Below are 13026 nucleotides of genomic sequence, written 5' to 3'. Positions count from 1 at the left end.
GAAGAGCGTATCTGTGATTAAATATGCCACCTTACTGTATTCTTAGACCTGAGTAAAAGGGAAGGCGAAGATTGAACTGCATGTTTTGTGCTGTTGTGGAATGCTCTGATCAGAAGCTGCAAGGAGGTATATTCTCCAGGGGCACAGAAATGCTTACAGAATCAGTCATATCCATCTAAGAGACTTGCTCTCTGTGCCGTCAGTTACTACACTGAGCAGGACAAAGATGCTGTGAAGCAGGTGGCCCAATCTGTACCCAGAGCATGTACAAATATTTGTACTACTGAACTGTTCTGCTTTTGTCACCAATTCACTTCAGTGTCATTATAAGCTATTTTTGTTAACTGTCCAGAGTGTGGTTTCAAGTTATCCACCAGCAGGTCCACAGCATTGTTAGTAGAACAATGCTTCAGTGCACTGGTAATCAATCAAGTTGTTTTGCAATAAAGTAAAGACATTTTAAATCTCATGAGGAAACAAACCACTACATATTATACATGTGCATGCTTTTGCCCTTCTTACATTGAGCAGCAAATTATACAACAGACTTTGTGTTTTTCATGCAAGAGCCTAGCCACATGCTCTTACCACAGATTAGTTTGCATATAGTTGCTTTCTGACTTTGAGCATGATGTCATGTCACAACAGATACAAATTTATTGAGAGATAACTGTACACTTTCTGAAGTAGATTAAAACCAGTGCTATTACTGAAGTGATTGGCAGTACTTCTCACTGTGTCTCTCATTTTTTTAAAAAGGTAAGTAGATATGCATAAGCCCTTTCGTGAGGTTGCAGGAAACATACACCAAGGCTAGTTTTCATTCCGTTGTTAAGACCATATTCTTCGGGTATTACGTTTTTTGAAAAGGCAACAGAGAAATGCTTTTTTTTCAAACAGAGAAAAAACATTTAGGTACTTCCCAGTCTCACGCGTGATCATTATTTCATTAGCCTGTGCATCAGCCTGACAGATGTTTTTAAAAAACATGTGGTTTTGAGCTCTTAGTGAGGCTGAAAAGGGATACTTTCACTTCATTTAAAAATACCAGATAAAAGTGACTTGAACTTTTTTCCTGGAACTATCCCTGAAAATTGTTGGGACCATTTCAGCCCAGTTTATTCTAGTTGAGGGGAATTTCATAGATAAATGGAATAATAATAAAGACAAACTATTAATGTAATAGACTGTTTAAGGAATTTTGGATGAAAACATGTGAAAACTTTATATTAAATTGCATTTGTGCAAATATATGAAAATACTCTCTTTTATTTGGTCTATGCACTGTAAATTAAATGAGAATCTGAAAGGATTATATCTTTTCTCTGACTGCACATTTTTGAATAGAGTGCCTAGTGCTTTCCAAAGCTGGGGCTCACTGCAACATGTGATAGGGAGTAAAGTTAGAACTTTGTAAAGAGTTTCAGGGAAATACTGCTCAACTGTGGTTTAAGTCAAATCACAATTGAAGTTGTCTGTTGATTTATTAACAACATGTAATTAACTGGCAATCATATATTCAGAATTAATATCAGCAATAAACCACAGTATTAGGTGTGATTAATATTAAATTAACTTACAGCATGTTAATAAACACAAATTTCGAAGTGTCCTTCCATGGCTAATCCCCAGAAAACTCTGTATTACCCCTACATGCATATTCATGTGCTGGCATGCACAAATACCCTTCCCCAGCACATGTGGGTTACATGCACACCCACTCTCTTCTGGTAGTGCAGGTTTACCTGTCCACACGCATCTGCACTGGGAGATGTGGGTACTCCAGTTTAATGTATATTTGTGCTGATCCACACAATCCACTGATCCATGGGCCAGCAAGGAAATGCCCCACAAGGTCACAGAGCATACTTGAGGTTTTGCTGCTTGTTGCACCCGTGTATGGTGAGTCGACCGACCGGCTGGGATGCAGGCTTCTCACAGCGTTTTGCAGGGAGACTGCTCCACCTGGCCTTTGTGAAGGTCGCAATGCTGACAAGGCAGCTTCCAGTGGTGTCAGGCTAGGTTTTCACTGATGTGTGTTATGAAGGTCTCTCCCATGCTATAAGAGTTTTTCGTGCTGTTTTTACACTTCTTTTCAGTCTTTGCTTTTCTGTTGATGGTAATGTTAAACAGATATTTAACATCATAGTTACTTTCCTGTTCCTACTTAGGATAGTTGCAGGTGTCCTAGTTCTGTTTACACATGCTGGTACACTCTTATTCCTACTGCATCAACTGGTGTTAGCCAGGCCATTTACCAAGAGAGAAGGTCATATTGATTCTGCCATATACAAGGCCTAATTGGAACTGTAAAGACTAGCATGCTGTACATGTCTCGTGGTTTAAGACCACCCAGCAACTAAACACCATGCAGCTGCTCACTCTCTCCTCCCTTCCAGTGGCATGAGGAGGAGAATCATGAGAACCAAAGATAAAAAAACCTCGTGGGTTGAGGCAGAGACAGGGAGGGTTCACTCACCGCTTATGGTCACGGGCGAGAAACAGACTTGACTTTGGGAAAACACAAAAACTATTTAATTTGTTAACAATCAGAACCAGAGTAAAATAATGAGAAAGAGAACTACGTCTTAAAAAGGCACCTCTTCCCCACCCTTCCCTTCTTCCCAGACCCGAAGGCTTTGTTCCCAATTTCTCTACCTTCTCCCCCTGGCAGCGAAGGGGGCAGGGAATGGGGGTTGCGGTTAGTCCATCCCATGTTATCTCTGCCACTCCTTCCTCTTCAGGGGAGGGCTCCTCACAGTCTTCCCTGCTCCAACGTGGGATCCCTCTCTTGGGAAGATCTTTCACAAACTGCTCCAAGGTGGGTCCTCCCCATGGGCTGCAGTTCTCCACTAACTGTTCTGGTGTGGGTCTCTTGCACTTATTCACGGCTTCCTTTGGGCGCAGCCACCTCCTCCAGCATGGGGTCCTCCGCAGGCGACAAAATGTCTGCTCCACTGTTAAATCTCCATGAGCTGTAGCCAAGCTCTGCTCAGTTTCCATGGGCTGCACAGAGACAGCCTGCCTCACCGTAGTCTTCACCACGGGCTGCAGAGGAATCCCTTTCTCTTTACTGACTTTCGTCTCTGCATAGTTGTCTCTCTCACATCCCACCCCTCTCTCTGCCACAGGTTCTTTCTCTGGCTCCTGAGAAACTCCTGGCTCTCAGGCAGGGGCTGCACTGGGTCAGCTGGGCCAGAGCTGCGGCAGAGGCTGGGGCTGCAGAGGAGTCTGGACCCTGCCCAGGGCCACACCACTGCTCCATGCTCTGAGCCCCCTCTTAAATATGTTATTTGCAGAGGCGCTGACTGTCTTGGCCTTGTCCAGAGGTGGGTCCCACTTGGAGCTGCGGAAATTTCCAGCAGTTTCTTACAGGAGCCATGACTGTAGCCCCTCCCCTGCTGCCAGAACTCACCACACAAACCCACAACATGGTATATGTGAAGTGTACAGCTCAGTCATGGGAATGGGAAAATATGGAAATAATTTCTCTACAGATTCCCAGGGAGCTCTTTGAAGTGTATGCTTGTAAAGTTTTACTTTCAGGAAGTAAATTTCCTATTACTGTTCTCACCAGCACAGCTCCACCATGTGGTAATGTAGTGCTCAGTGGAGTGTTTTCCCCATTCGGTTCTCAATGTCAGCGCAGCCTAAATATAGTGCAAAAAATTTCTGTGTTACAATCTTCTTGGTCTGCATTGAAAACAGTAATCCAGCTGATACTAACAAAACCAGATGAGTTCAAGATCATTCCTGTTAGTAGGACTATTAATTTTTCTTGCTGGATAAGGAAACTGAAACTAATCCATGGTTTTGGACAGCTGTGGCCATATGAAACTTGACTGCTTTGTATACAGCTAATTGCTTTTGTATGTAAGTTTTTTTGATTGGATGCAAAAGCAGTGAACCAGGGGAATTATTTCATTTTCCTGATGTTGCAGGTTCTTATTGAGACTGCCAAGAAGCTTGGGCTCCGGTGTCATTCCAAGGGGACAGTGATCACAATCGAAGGCCCACGTTTCAGTTCTCGAGCAGAAAGCTTGATGTTTCGCAACTGGGGAGCTGATGTTATCAACATGACCACAGTGCCTGAAGTGATTCTTGCAAAAGAAGCTGGAATGAGTTATGCTAGTATTGCCATGGCAACAGATTATGACTGCTGGAAGGAACATGAAGAAGCCGTGAGTGAAACTTTTTTTCCATTGAGCATTGTCCTGAGGGATCTAGATGAGAACCTGTGGGTTTTGGTAGGAGATCACATACTGGACTAGGTCTGTTCTTTCTTACATCAGTATCGTTGAGTTATTCTGGATGAACGATTGTGAAAGTAAGAACAGAATCCATTTTTGCTACCTCATTCATTTTCATAAACTTGCCTCACTACTAGCAAACCTTTTGTCTCCTCTTGTCTGAATCAGGGGGTCTGTGTGCATGAAGCTTGTGAGCTCTGTGTATGAGCTTGTCTTCCCATAATTGGCCTGCTGTTTTTTCTTTTGTGGTTCTGTGCAAAATGATGTATCTGCTTTAGTTCTCCTGTTTGTCTAGAATACAATCAGACATATACTTGTAGAGGAAATAAGTTTTTACTGGATAAAACAATTGTGGCATTTTAAGGCTTCACCTTTTCACTTAGAGATTGATGAGTTAAATTAATTTATTTGAGTATTTAAAATGTGGGCTATCAAAATTGAGAGACACCACTCAGTTTTATTGTTTTTCTAGGTTTCAGTGGATAAAGTTCTAAAGATGCTGAAAGAGAATGCAAATAAGGCTACTAGCATACTCCTTACAGCTATACCTCGGATAGGTTCCATGGAATGGACTGACACCCTGCATACCCTGAAAGTAAGTACATATATGAGCCTGATGAGTACTGGGGACAGTATATGCATATATGCACATAATATAAGTTCCAAGATGTTTCTGTTTAAATCATAACAGAGTAGATGCTTCAACAAACCGTATCTATTCAAGATGGGCAAATTCATTAAGACTCCCACAAGCTTTATTGCAAAGATCTAGCTTCCATTTTACTAGAAGTGTTACAAAAGGTAAAAAATCAAGGTCATCTATATATGGTTGACGAACTGTTGTCTTTCATAGCACAGGTAAGATACAAACCTATGTGAGCAGCCAAATGAAAAACCTGTACCTCTGCTCGGCTTTAGCTTAGATTGTAGAACAATGGAGAGACAACTAGAGAAGACTGAACCAGACCAAAAACATTGTGCTCTTTAATAAGTGGGAGAGGAGTCTATTACAAGATATGGGTAATAAACAGTTTGAAATTACTAAAACTGTGTTCTTCCACAGGTTTCAGCTCCACAGTGCATGAAAACAAAATTGAAAAATATTTCAAAATATATTGGTGAGGGAACTTTTAAGCAGAATTTTTCTTAGACAAGAGTTTATTTACATGTTTTACATCATCTCTTTTTCACAGGCATTCTTGAGATCCTTTTCTGGCTATAATGTAGAGGGAAAGAACAATGTTAAAATAGTTTGGCTGTCCATCCAGCTTCTCGACAAGCTTTTTGTGACAAGTAGCCACTTCCAAGCATACAAGAGTATGATGTGCAAGAGCAACTGAGGGTTACATTGAGATGCTCTGGAAGACAGAAAAGAGGACTGGGATGTGAAAGAGCAGGCAGAAAAGGGCCCCAAGGATCCCTGTTAGTGGAAGCAGCAGTAGTCTGAAAAGAAGGAAGACTATCGATGAAATTTTTGAGAGAGTCCAGTCTCTGATAACTCTCATCTCTTAGGTTCTTTCTTTCTCTGTTCTGAAAATCTCTATGTTGACTGAAATTTGAATTGGTAAGAAAGACAAACACAGGCATTAAGTCATGTCTTCATATACCTGAAAATGTGTCCCTGAAATTCAACTATCAACAGAACTGTATGTGCTGTAGAAATCTTTTGTGTCTTCTGATTAGGATCAAATTTTCAGTTTTGTTTCCAGTATGGTTCTTTTGTCAGTTACTCTCATCTCTAGTTTATTCAGTGTCCTAAAGGAAAGACTTATTAAGCAAGATTCACCCCAGACATTTTTAAGCATACTTGACCAGGTCAGGTTTGTGGAGGTCGAACCCAAATCCTTGAAATGAGTCTTTTGCTGATTCTTCACTGGAAAACCTACTTTTTATTAGGAGGCCTTGGATTGCGTTTATTACTCTTCCTCACCCAATTACCTGAAACAGCTATTTTAATGTCCCCTCTGTACATTTGTGAGAGGTAACTGACATTTCCCTTTTCCCCTTTGCAGTCTTTAGGAAGTTGTGTCATTGGTGGATAAGGGAGACAAAAGAATCAGTATTCCTTCTCCCCTCTAATCCACAAAAACTGGGCCACACTTTTTGATACAGCTGCCTGGCTATACAAGAAAACTCAGAATTTCAACTAATAATCTGAAAAATGTGCTAGATACTGCTCAGCTTCTTTGGTCGTGCTGGCATGCAAGGAAATTTCTCAAGTATATGATACTGCTTAGGTACTGAGGGATCTGCCTCCGATTCTGACAGGTGTACTTGAGTAAGCAGGGTCCTGTCACTTTCCCTTGCATGATTGTCCTGATTGTTCATTGGGAGTGAAAGAGCAGGTACTGAGTTTGCAAGTTTCCCCTTTAATGAGTGCTAACCCTTCTTTCTGTTCATTGTCAGCTGTTTAAAGCACCAATTCAAGTACTGCCTTCAGCTCAGTCCCTGAACTACTGTTTGGTGAAAGGAGATAATATGATGCACCAGAGGAAGAGTCACTCCATTCAAATGTAGCTTCTTAGGCTCTTTGTCTTAAGCTTCTGTTGTTGCCTTATGCCAGTGATGAATATTGAGATAGTTTCACTTTGGCTTGGCAATTCTTATGTGTTTATGCTCTTTGCTGATAGTGGCTAGGTTTGAGTGATAATACCCTGAGAAAGGGAGTTGATCTGAAGGCATTAGATGAACTGGAAACAGGAACTAGGTATTGGCAGTGGGACTTGAGATTTTTATGTTAGGAAAGTAGGAGTCACAATTGTTTCTGATTTAACACAACAGCTCTGGAAGAGTGACAGGAAAGTCTGAGGCTTTGGAGGCTTTCTCTGATTTTACTTAGGAAGAGCTGGATAGGCTAAAAATCTTTCTGTTTGAGGCATTAAGTGATGGTAAAGTAAGTGAAGGATTGGTCCTAGGCTTCTGTGTTAGTGAATAACGAGAGAGGCAATTATGCAGTACAGCAAGAGAGATATATATGTATGTGCCTCTGTACAAAGTGTGTAGTTGAACTATAAAGAGTTTTTTAAAAAAATATTCTCTTTGTAGATGTGAAGTGTTCCTCTGTATGTTTTACTCTGGGTATTCTGAAGGTCAGATGACAGGTATTTTTGAACTGATCTTTTTCGAGGCACCGTCTCCTAGAGCTCAAAAGCAGCTCCTTTTGCGTGCCCATTGGTAATGTGGTAAGGAATGCAGACAAGGAGGGAGCTGAGCAAGGCTGCAGCTGGTACTCTGTGATCAATGACAGTGTAAAGCCATGCCAGCCTACATCCAGGCCACAGCTGGGCATCTCAAATGGGCAGTTGCCAGTGTCCATTTCTATTGTTTGGGGAAGCATGTGAAACCATAAAGCTCTACCCAGACACAACATTTCCTTTTTAAGCTTTGTAATCTGGCTGCTATGACTGGAGAACTTCACCACGCAGCAGAAAATATGCTGCCGGTCCCATTGCCCAGCAGCATCTGTCTCTCCTCCCATGGAGGTATGCATCCGACACACACACATGTGGTGGTGTTACCTCTGAATTTCCCAGTAGTCTTTAGGAAACTCTGGAGCGTTGAAGCAAAAAATGCCCAAGGGCTATTTTTCTGCTAAAGGATAGGCTGCCTGACATCTGTTGGTTTTCATATGTCTTTTCATCAGTGATATGCCAATGAGTTTAAGTGTAGTTTGAAAGATACTATTTTTTAACTGCCTAAGATGACTTCAGGCAAGTATTTCCTGGCTCTGTTACTGTAAAAAGAGATCATTCTTCAGGCACAGCATCTTCCTACAGCCTATAATTTGGAGGCATGGCCAGGGTACAAAGCCCTTACTCGTTCAGAACAGGGTATGACCACATCGTATTTGCAAGATCATGGAGTAGATCCTCCTGGAGATTCTGCTGAGATACATGGAAAATAAGGAGGTGATTGGTGACAGCCAACATGGCTTCACCAAGGGAAAATTTTGCCTGACAAATTTAGTGGCCTTCTACAATGGAGCTACAGCATTGGTGGATGAGGGAAGAGCAACTGATGTCATCTACCCAGACTTGTGCAAAGCATTCAACACACGACATTCTTGTCTCTAAATTGGAGAGACCTGGATTTGACAGTTGGATAAGGAATTTGCTGGATGGTCGCACTCCAAGAGCTGTGGTCAATGGCTCGATGTCCAAGTGGAGACCAGTGACAAGTGGCATTCCTCAGGAGTCAGTATTGCGACCAGTGCTGTTTAACATTTTGTGGGAGACATGGACAGTAGAATGGAGTGCACCCTCACCAACTTTGCCGACGACACCAAGCTGTGTGGTGAGGTGGACACGCTGGAGGGAAGGGATGCCGTCCAGAGGGACCTGGACAGGCTTGAGAGGTGGGCCAGTGCAAACCTCATGAAATTTAACAAGGCCAAGTGCAAGGTCCGGCACGTGGGTCGGGGCAATCCCAAGCACAAATACAAGATGGGAGGAGAATGGATTGAGAGCAGCCCTGAGGAGACAGACTTGGGGGTGTTGGCTGATGAGAAACTCAACATGAGGCAGCAATGTGCACTTGCAGCCCTGAAAGCCAACCGGATCCTGGGCTGCATCAAAAGAGATGTGACCAGCGGGGTGAGGGAAGTGATTCTCCCCCTCTACTCCTTGCAAGACCCCACCTGCAGTACTGTGTCCAGCTCTGGGGCCCCCAGCATAAGAAAGACATGGACCTGTTGGAGCAGGTCCAGAGGAGGGCCACAAAGATGATCAGAGGGCTGGAGCACCTCCCGTACAAGGACAGGCTGAGAGAGTTGGGGTTGTTCAGCCTGGAGAAGAGAAGGTTCTGGGGAGACCTTATAGCAGCCTTCCAGGACTTAAAGAGGACCTACAGGAGAGATGGGGAGGCACTCTTGATCAGGGAGTGTAGTCACAGGACGAGGAGTAATGGTTTTAAGCTAAAAGAGAGTAGGTTTAGATTGGATATTAAGGAGAAAGTTTTTTACTGTGAGGGTGGTGAGGCACTGGAACAGGTTGCCCAGGGAAGTTGTGGGTGCCCCATCCCTGGAGGTGTTCAAGGCCAGGCTGGATGAGGCTTTGAGCAACCTCTTCTTGTGGAAGGTGTCCCTGCCCATAGCCTGGGGGTTGGAACTAGACGATTTCTAAGGTCCCTTCCCACCGAAAACCCCTTCTATGATTTAATGATTCTATTTATGTCTTGGATCAGGAAACACAGATGATGCTATTGATCACAGTGGTCCAAGTGATTTCTGTCTGGTGTCAGGGAAATTTCTGGGTAGTACAGGTCAACCATGGGTGATGTACACCTGGATCTTCTGTTTGCTGAAAAGAGTTGCTTAGTGAGGTGATAATCCCTGGCAGTTGTTGCTGTAATGCTCATAGTGACGTTTGGCATCTTGTGGGGAGCCAGGAAGTTGAGCAGCAGAGTACAGATGCTGGAGTTCAGGTGAACGTACTTGGGTTTAGCCTGTGAGCTAGTAGGTATCATCTCATGGGAGGCAGCTATGAAGGGTCAAGGAACTCCAGAAAGCTGGCAGGTGTTTGAGGGCAGCATTCTCCAAGGACAGGTGTGAGTGATCCACAGAAAAGCCCATCAGGAGGCTCACTTGGCTAAACAAAAAACAGAGCTCAGTGGGAAAATGCAGCATTCAAGGGTTGGAGGCAGGGACAAGCTACAAAGAAGGAATCCAGAAGCAGGAGCAGGTATGTAGGGATGGTTTCAGGAAAACCAAAGCTTGCCCTATAGTTGACACTTGGAAGGAATGTCATAGGCAACAAGAATTTCTGCCACTGCATTGGTGTCAAAAGTTTATCGAGTACAATGTGGGCTCATTGCTGAATGAAGTAAACAAATCAGTGACAGCAGACAATTTCAAAAGGTAGCCAATATAGTAGATTCTTTTCTATCTTTGTTAGGAAAAATGTTGGTGAGAGAGGAAAAACTGTCTTGCTGAAAATAATTCTAACTTGTAACAGCTAGGAATTTTGATCTGTACCTTTATTATAGTAAGGTTCAACCCCCTGAGGATCAGGAGAGAATCTGTACTGGGATGTTAAAAGGAATGTCATGTTAGAACTGATTTTTCTTACAGCATGGGTAGATCAGCTTGTGGTAAGGTGTCAGAGCTTCTCTGAATGCTCCTCAGTTAAACTTCTGGATTCTCTGAGCAGACCTGCTGATATTACCTGCCTTTTTTGAACTTCTCTACTAACCTCTGTGAAATTATATTTGTTAGACCTCTGATACAGGCAATTGTGTTGTACTTCTCCAACATGAGTCCTCAGGCTGCAGTTCTTCATTAACTGCTCCAGCGTGGGTCCCTTTCACAGGGTGCGGTCCCTCAGGCACAGACTGCTCCAGCGTGGGTCCCCCACAGGGTCACAAGTCCTGCCAGCAAACCTGCTTCAGCCTGGGCTCCTCTGTCCAAGGGGCCAGAGGCCCTGCAAGGAGCTGGCTCCAGCACAGTGAATCAAATAAATTAACTCAACAGTCAGAGTTTGTAACTGTTAAGCAGGTATTCCTTTATTTGCAGCGCTGGGCAGCAGTGGGGATAGCTTTGCCTTAAGTGCTCCGCCTCACCATGGGCTGCACCACGGGCTGCAGGGGAATCTCTGCTCCGGTCCCTGGAGCACCTCCTCCCCTCCTTCTGCACTGACCTTGGTGTCTGCACAGTGGTTTCTCTCACATATTCTCACTTGTCTCTTCCAGCTGCTGTTGCACAGAAGGTTTTTTCCTTTCTTAAATATTTTATCACAGAGGTGCTACCACCATCACTGATGGGCTCAGCCTTGGCCACCGTTGGATCCATCTTGGAGCCAGCTGTCCTTGGCTCTGTTGGATATAGTCACAGAATCATAGAATGGGTTGGGTTGGAAGGGACCTTAGATATCATCTGGTTCCAACCCCCCTGCCATGGGCAGGGACACCCTCCACTAGACCAGGTTGCTCAAAGCCTCAGTCAGCCTGGCCTTGAACACCTCCAGGGATGGGGCATCCACAGCTTCTCTGGGCAACCTGTTCCAGTGCCTCACCACCCTCACAGTGAAAACTTTCTCCTAATATCTATTCTAAATCTGCCCTCTTCCAATTTAAATCCATTACCCCTTGTCCTGTCACTGCATGCCCTTGTAAAAAGTCTGTCTCTATCTCTCCTGTAGCCCCCTTCAGGTGCTGGAAGGCTGCTATAAGGTCCCCTCAGGGCCTTCTCCAGGCTGAACAACCCCAACTCTCTCAGCCTGTCCTCACAGGGGAGGTGCTCCAGCCCTCTGATCATTTTCGTGGCTCTCCTCTGGACCCACTCCAACAGCTCAACATCCTTGTGTTGGGGGGCCCAGAGCTGGATGCAGGACTCCAGGTGGGGTCTCACAAAAGCAGAGTAGAAGGGCAGAAGCATCTCCCTTGACCCAGCAGGTCACCACGCTTCTCTTGGTGCAGCCCAGGATCTGGTTGGCCTTCTGGTCCACGAGCACACACTGCTGGCTCATGTTCAGTTTTTCATCTATGATACCCCCAAATCCTTCTCTTCAGCGTTGCATTCAAGGAAAGCTTTGTGCTGGTTTTGGCTGCAATAGGCTTAATTTTCCTCATAGTAGCTGGTATGGAGCTATGTTTTGGATTTGTGCTCAAAACAGTGTTGACAACACAGGAGTGTTTTAGCCATTGCTGAGCAGTGCTTACACAGAGACAAGGCCTCTTCTGCTTCTCACAGCACCCCACCAGCGAGTGGGCTGGGGGTGCACAAGAAGCTGGGAGGGGACACAGCTGGGACAGCTGACCCCAACTGACCAGAGGGATATTCTGTACCCTGTGATGTCATGCTCACAATAAAAAGCTGAGGGAAGAAAAGGGAAGGGGGCGACATTTGGAGTGATGGTGTTGTCTTCCCAAGTAACCATTACATATGATGGAGCCCTGTTTTCTGGGAGATGGCTGAACACCTGCCTGCCAATGGGAAGCAGTGAATGAATTCCTTGTTTTGCTTTGCTTGTGCACCTGGCTTTTGCTTTACTTATGAAATTGCCTTTCTCTCAACCCATGAGTTTTCTCACTTGTACTCTTCTGGTTCTCTTCCCCATCCCACCAGGGGTAAATGAGTGATCGGCCGTGTGGTGCTTATTGCTGGATGGGGTTAAACCATGACAAGCTTCTAACAGCTTCTCACAGAAGCCAGCCATGTATGCCCCCTGTGCGTGGTGGAGGCCACCAAACCTTACCGTGCAAACCCGGTATAGATTGTTGCTCTCAGTACCCATAAGCCTGTTACCTATGTTTAAAAAGTTGTAATGAGAAGTCATTGAACTGTTGTAGGGTATGCCCTGTAGGGAGCTGTAATTCTTTTAACTTCTGTGGTGTTGGAGGAAGTTGGAGGTACTACGCACATGAAAAGAGTTACACCTGTTTGTAATCCAAATGGAAGCTATGTAGTCTGCCTTTACGTTGAAAAGTAATTTTGCTCTCCGTTGGCAGAGGAAGCATTCATGTACTTTGACTTTGTATTTCAGACAACAGTGCAGTGTTCAGTCATCCTGCCAAAGCAGTAACAACCTGGATTGAGCTTGAAGTTTGGGTGCTCACAAGGAAGAGTGGATCACTTCTGAACTTCCAGAGGTCGTAGTGTCTTCAAAAATGGTTACAAGCAGAAAAGAATGGAGTAAATGTTGACCAATGATAATGTATAAGACAGCTTTTATAATCTCTATCATGTATATTTTAAACTTGTAATAGCTAGATCAGACAGTGGCTGAAGAAGAAAGTCAGTAGCGAATTGTCATCCTCTATTCAGTGATACCTTTTAGTTGAT

The 13026-nt window shown here is 44.2% G+C and overlaps 1 protein-coding gene across 1 annotated transcript in view; it reads left to right on the top strand.

Moving 5' to 3' along the window:
* The window catches only part of MTAP (methylthioadenosine phosphorylase), a gene marked incomplete at its 5' end in the record, with an annotated part of 13547 nt that extends 781 nt beyond the window's left edge, over nucleotides 1-12766 (top strand). Inside the window, 3 exons of the mRNA XM_010078766.1 lie at nucleotides 3942-4181; nucleotides 4723-4845; nucleotides 12728-12766. Of these exons, the coding sequence (XP_010077068.1) occupies nucleotides 3942-4181; nucleotides 4723-4845; nucleotides 12728-12766 (402 nt within the window). The remainder of the gene's footprint in view (nucleotides 1-3941; nucleotides 4182-4722; nucleotides 4846-12727) is intronic.
* Nucleotides 12767-13026: the final 260 nt, after the last annotated feature.

Source organism: Pterocles gutturalis, unplaced genomic scaffold (assembly GCF_000699245.1).
Source record: "Pterocles gutturalis isolate BGI_N339 unplaced genomic scaffold, ASM69924v1 scaffold15828, whole genome shotgun sequence".
NCBI classification, from domain to species: domain Eukaryota; kingdom Metazoa; phylum Chordata; class Aves; order Pterocliformes; family Pteroclidae; genus Pterocles; species Pterocles gutturalis.
The sequence above is the reverse complement of the archived record's forward strand: the minus strand, read 5'-3'. Positions and strand labels throughout refer to the sequence as shown.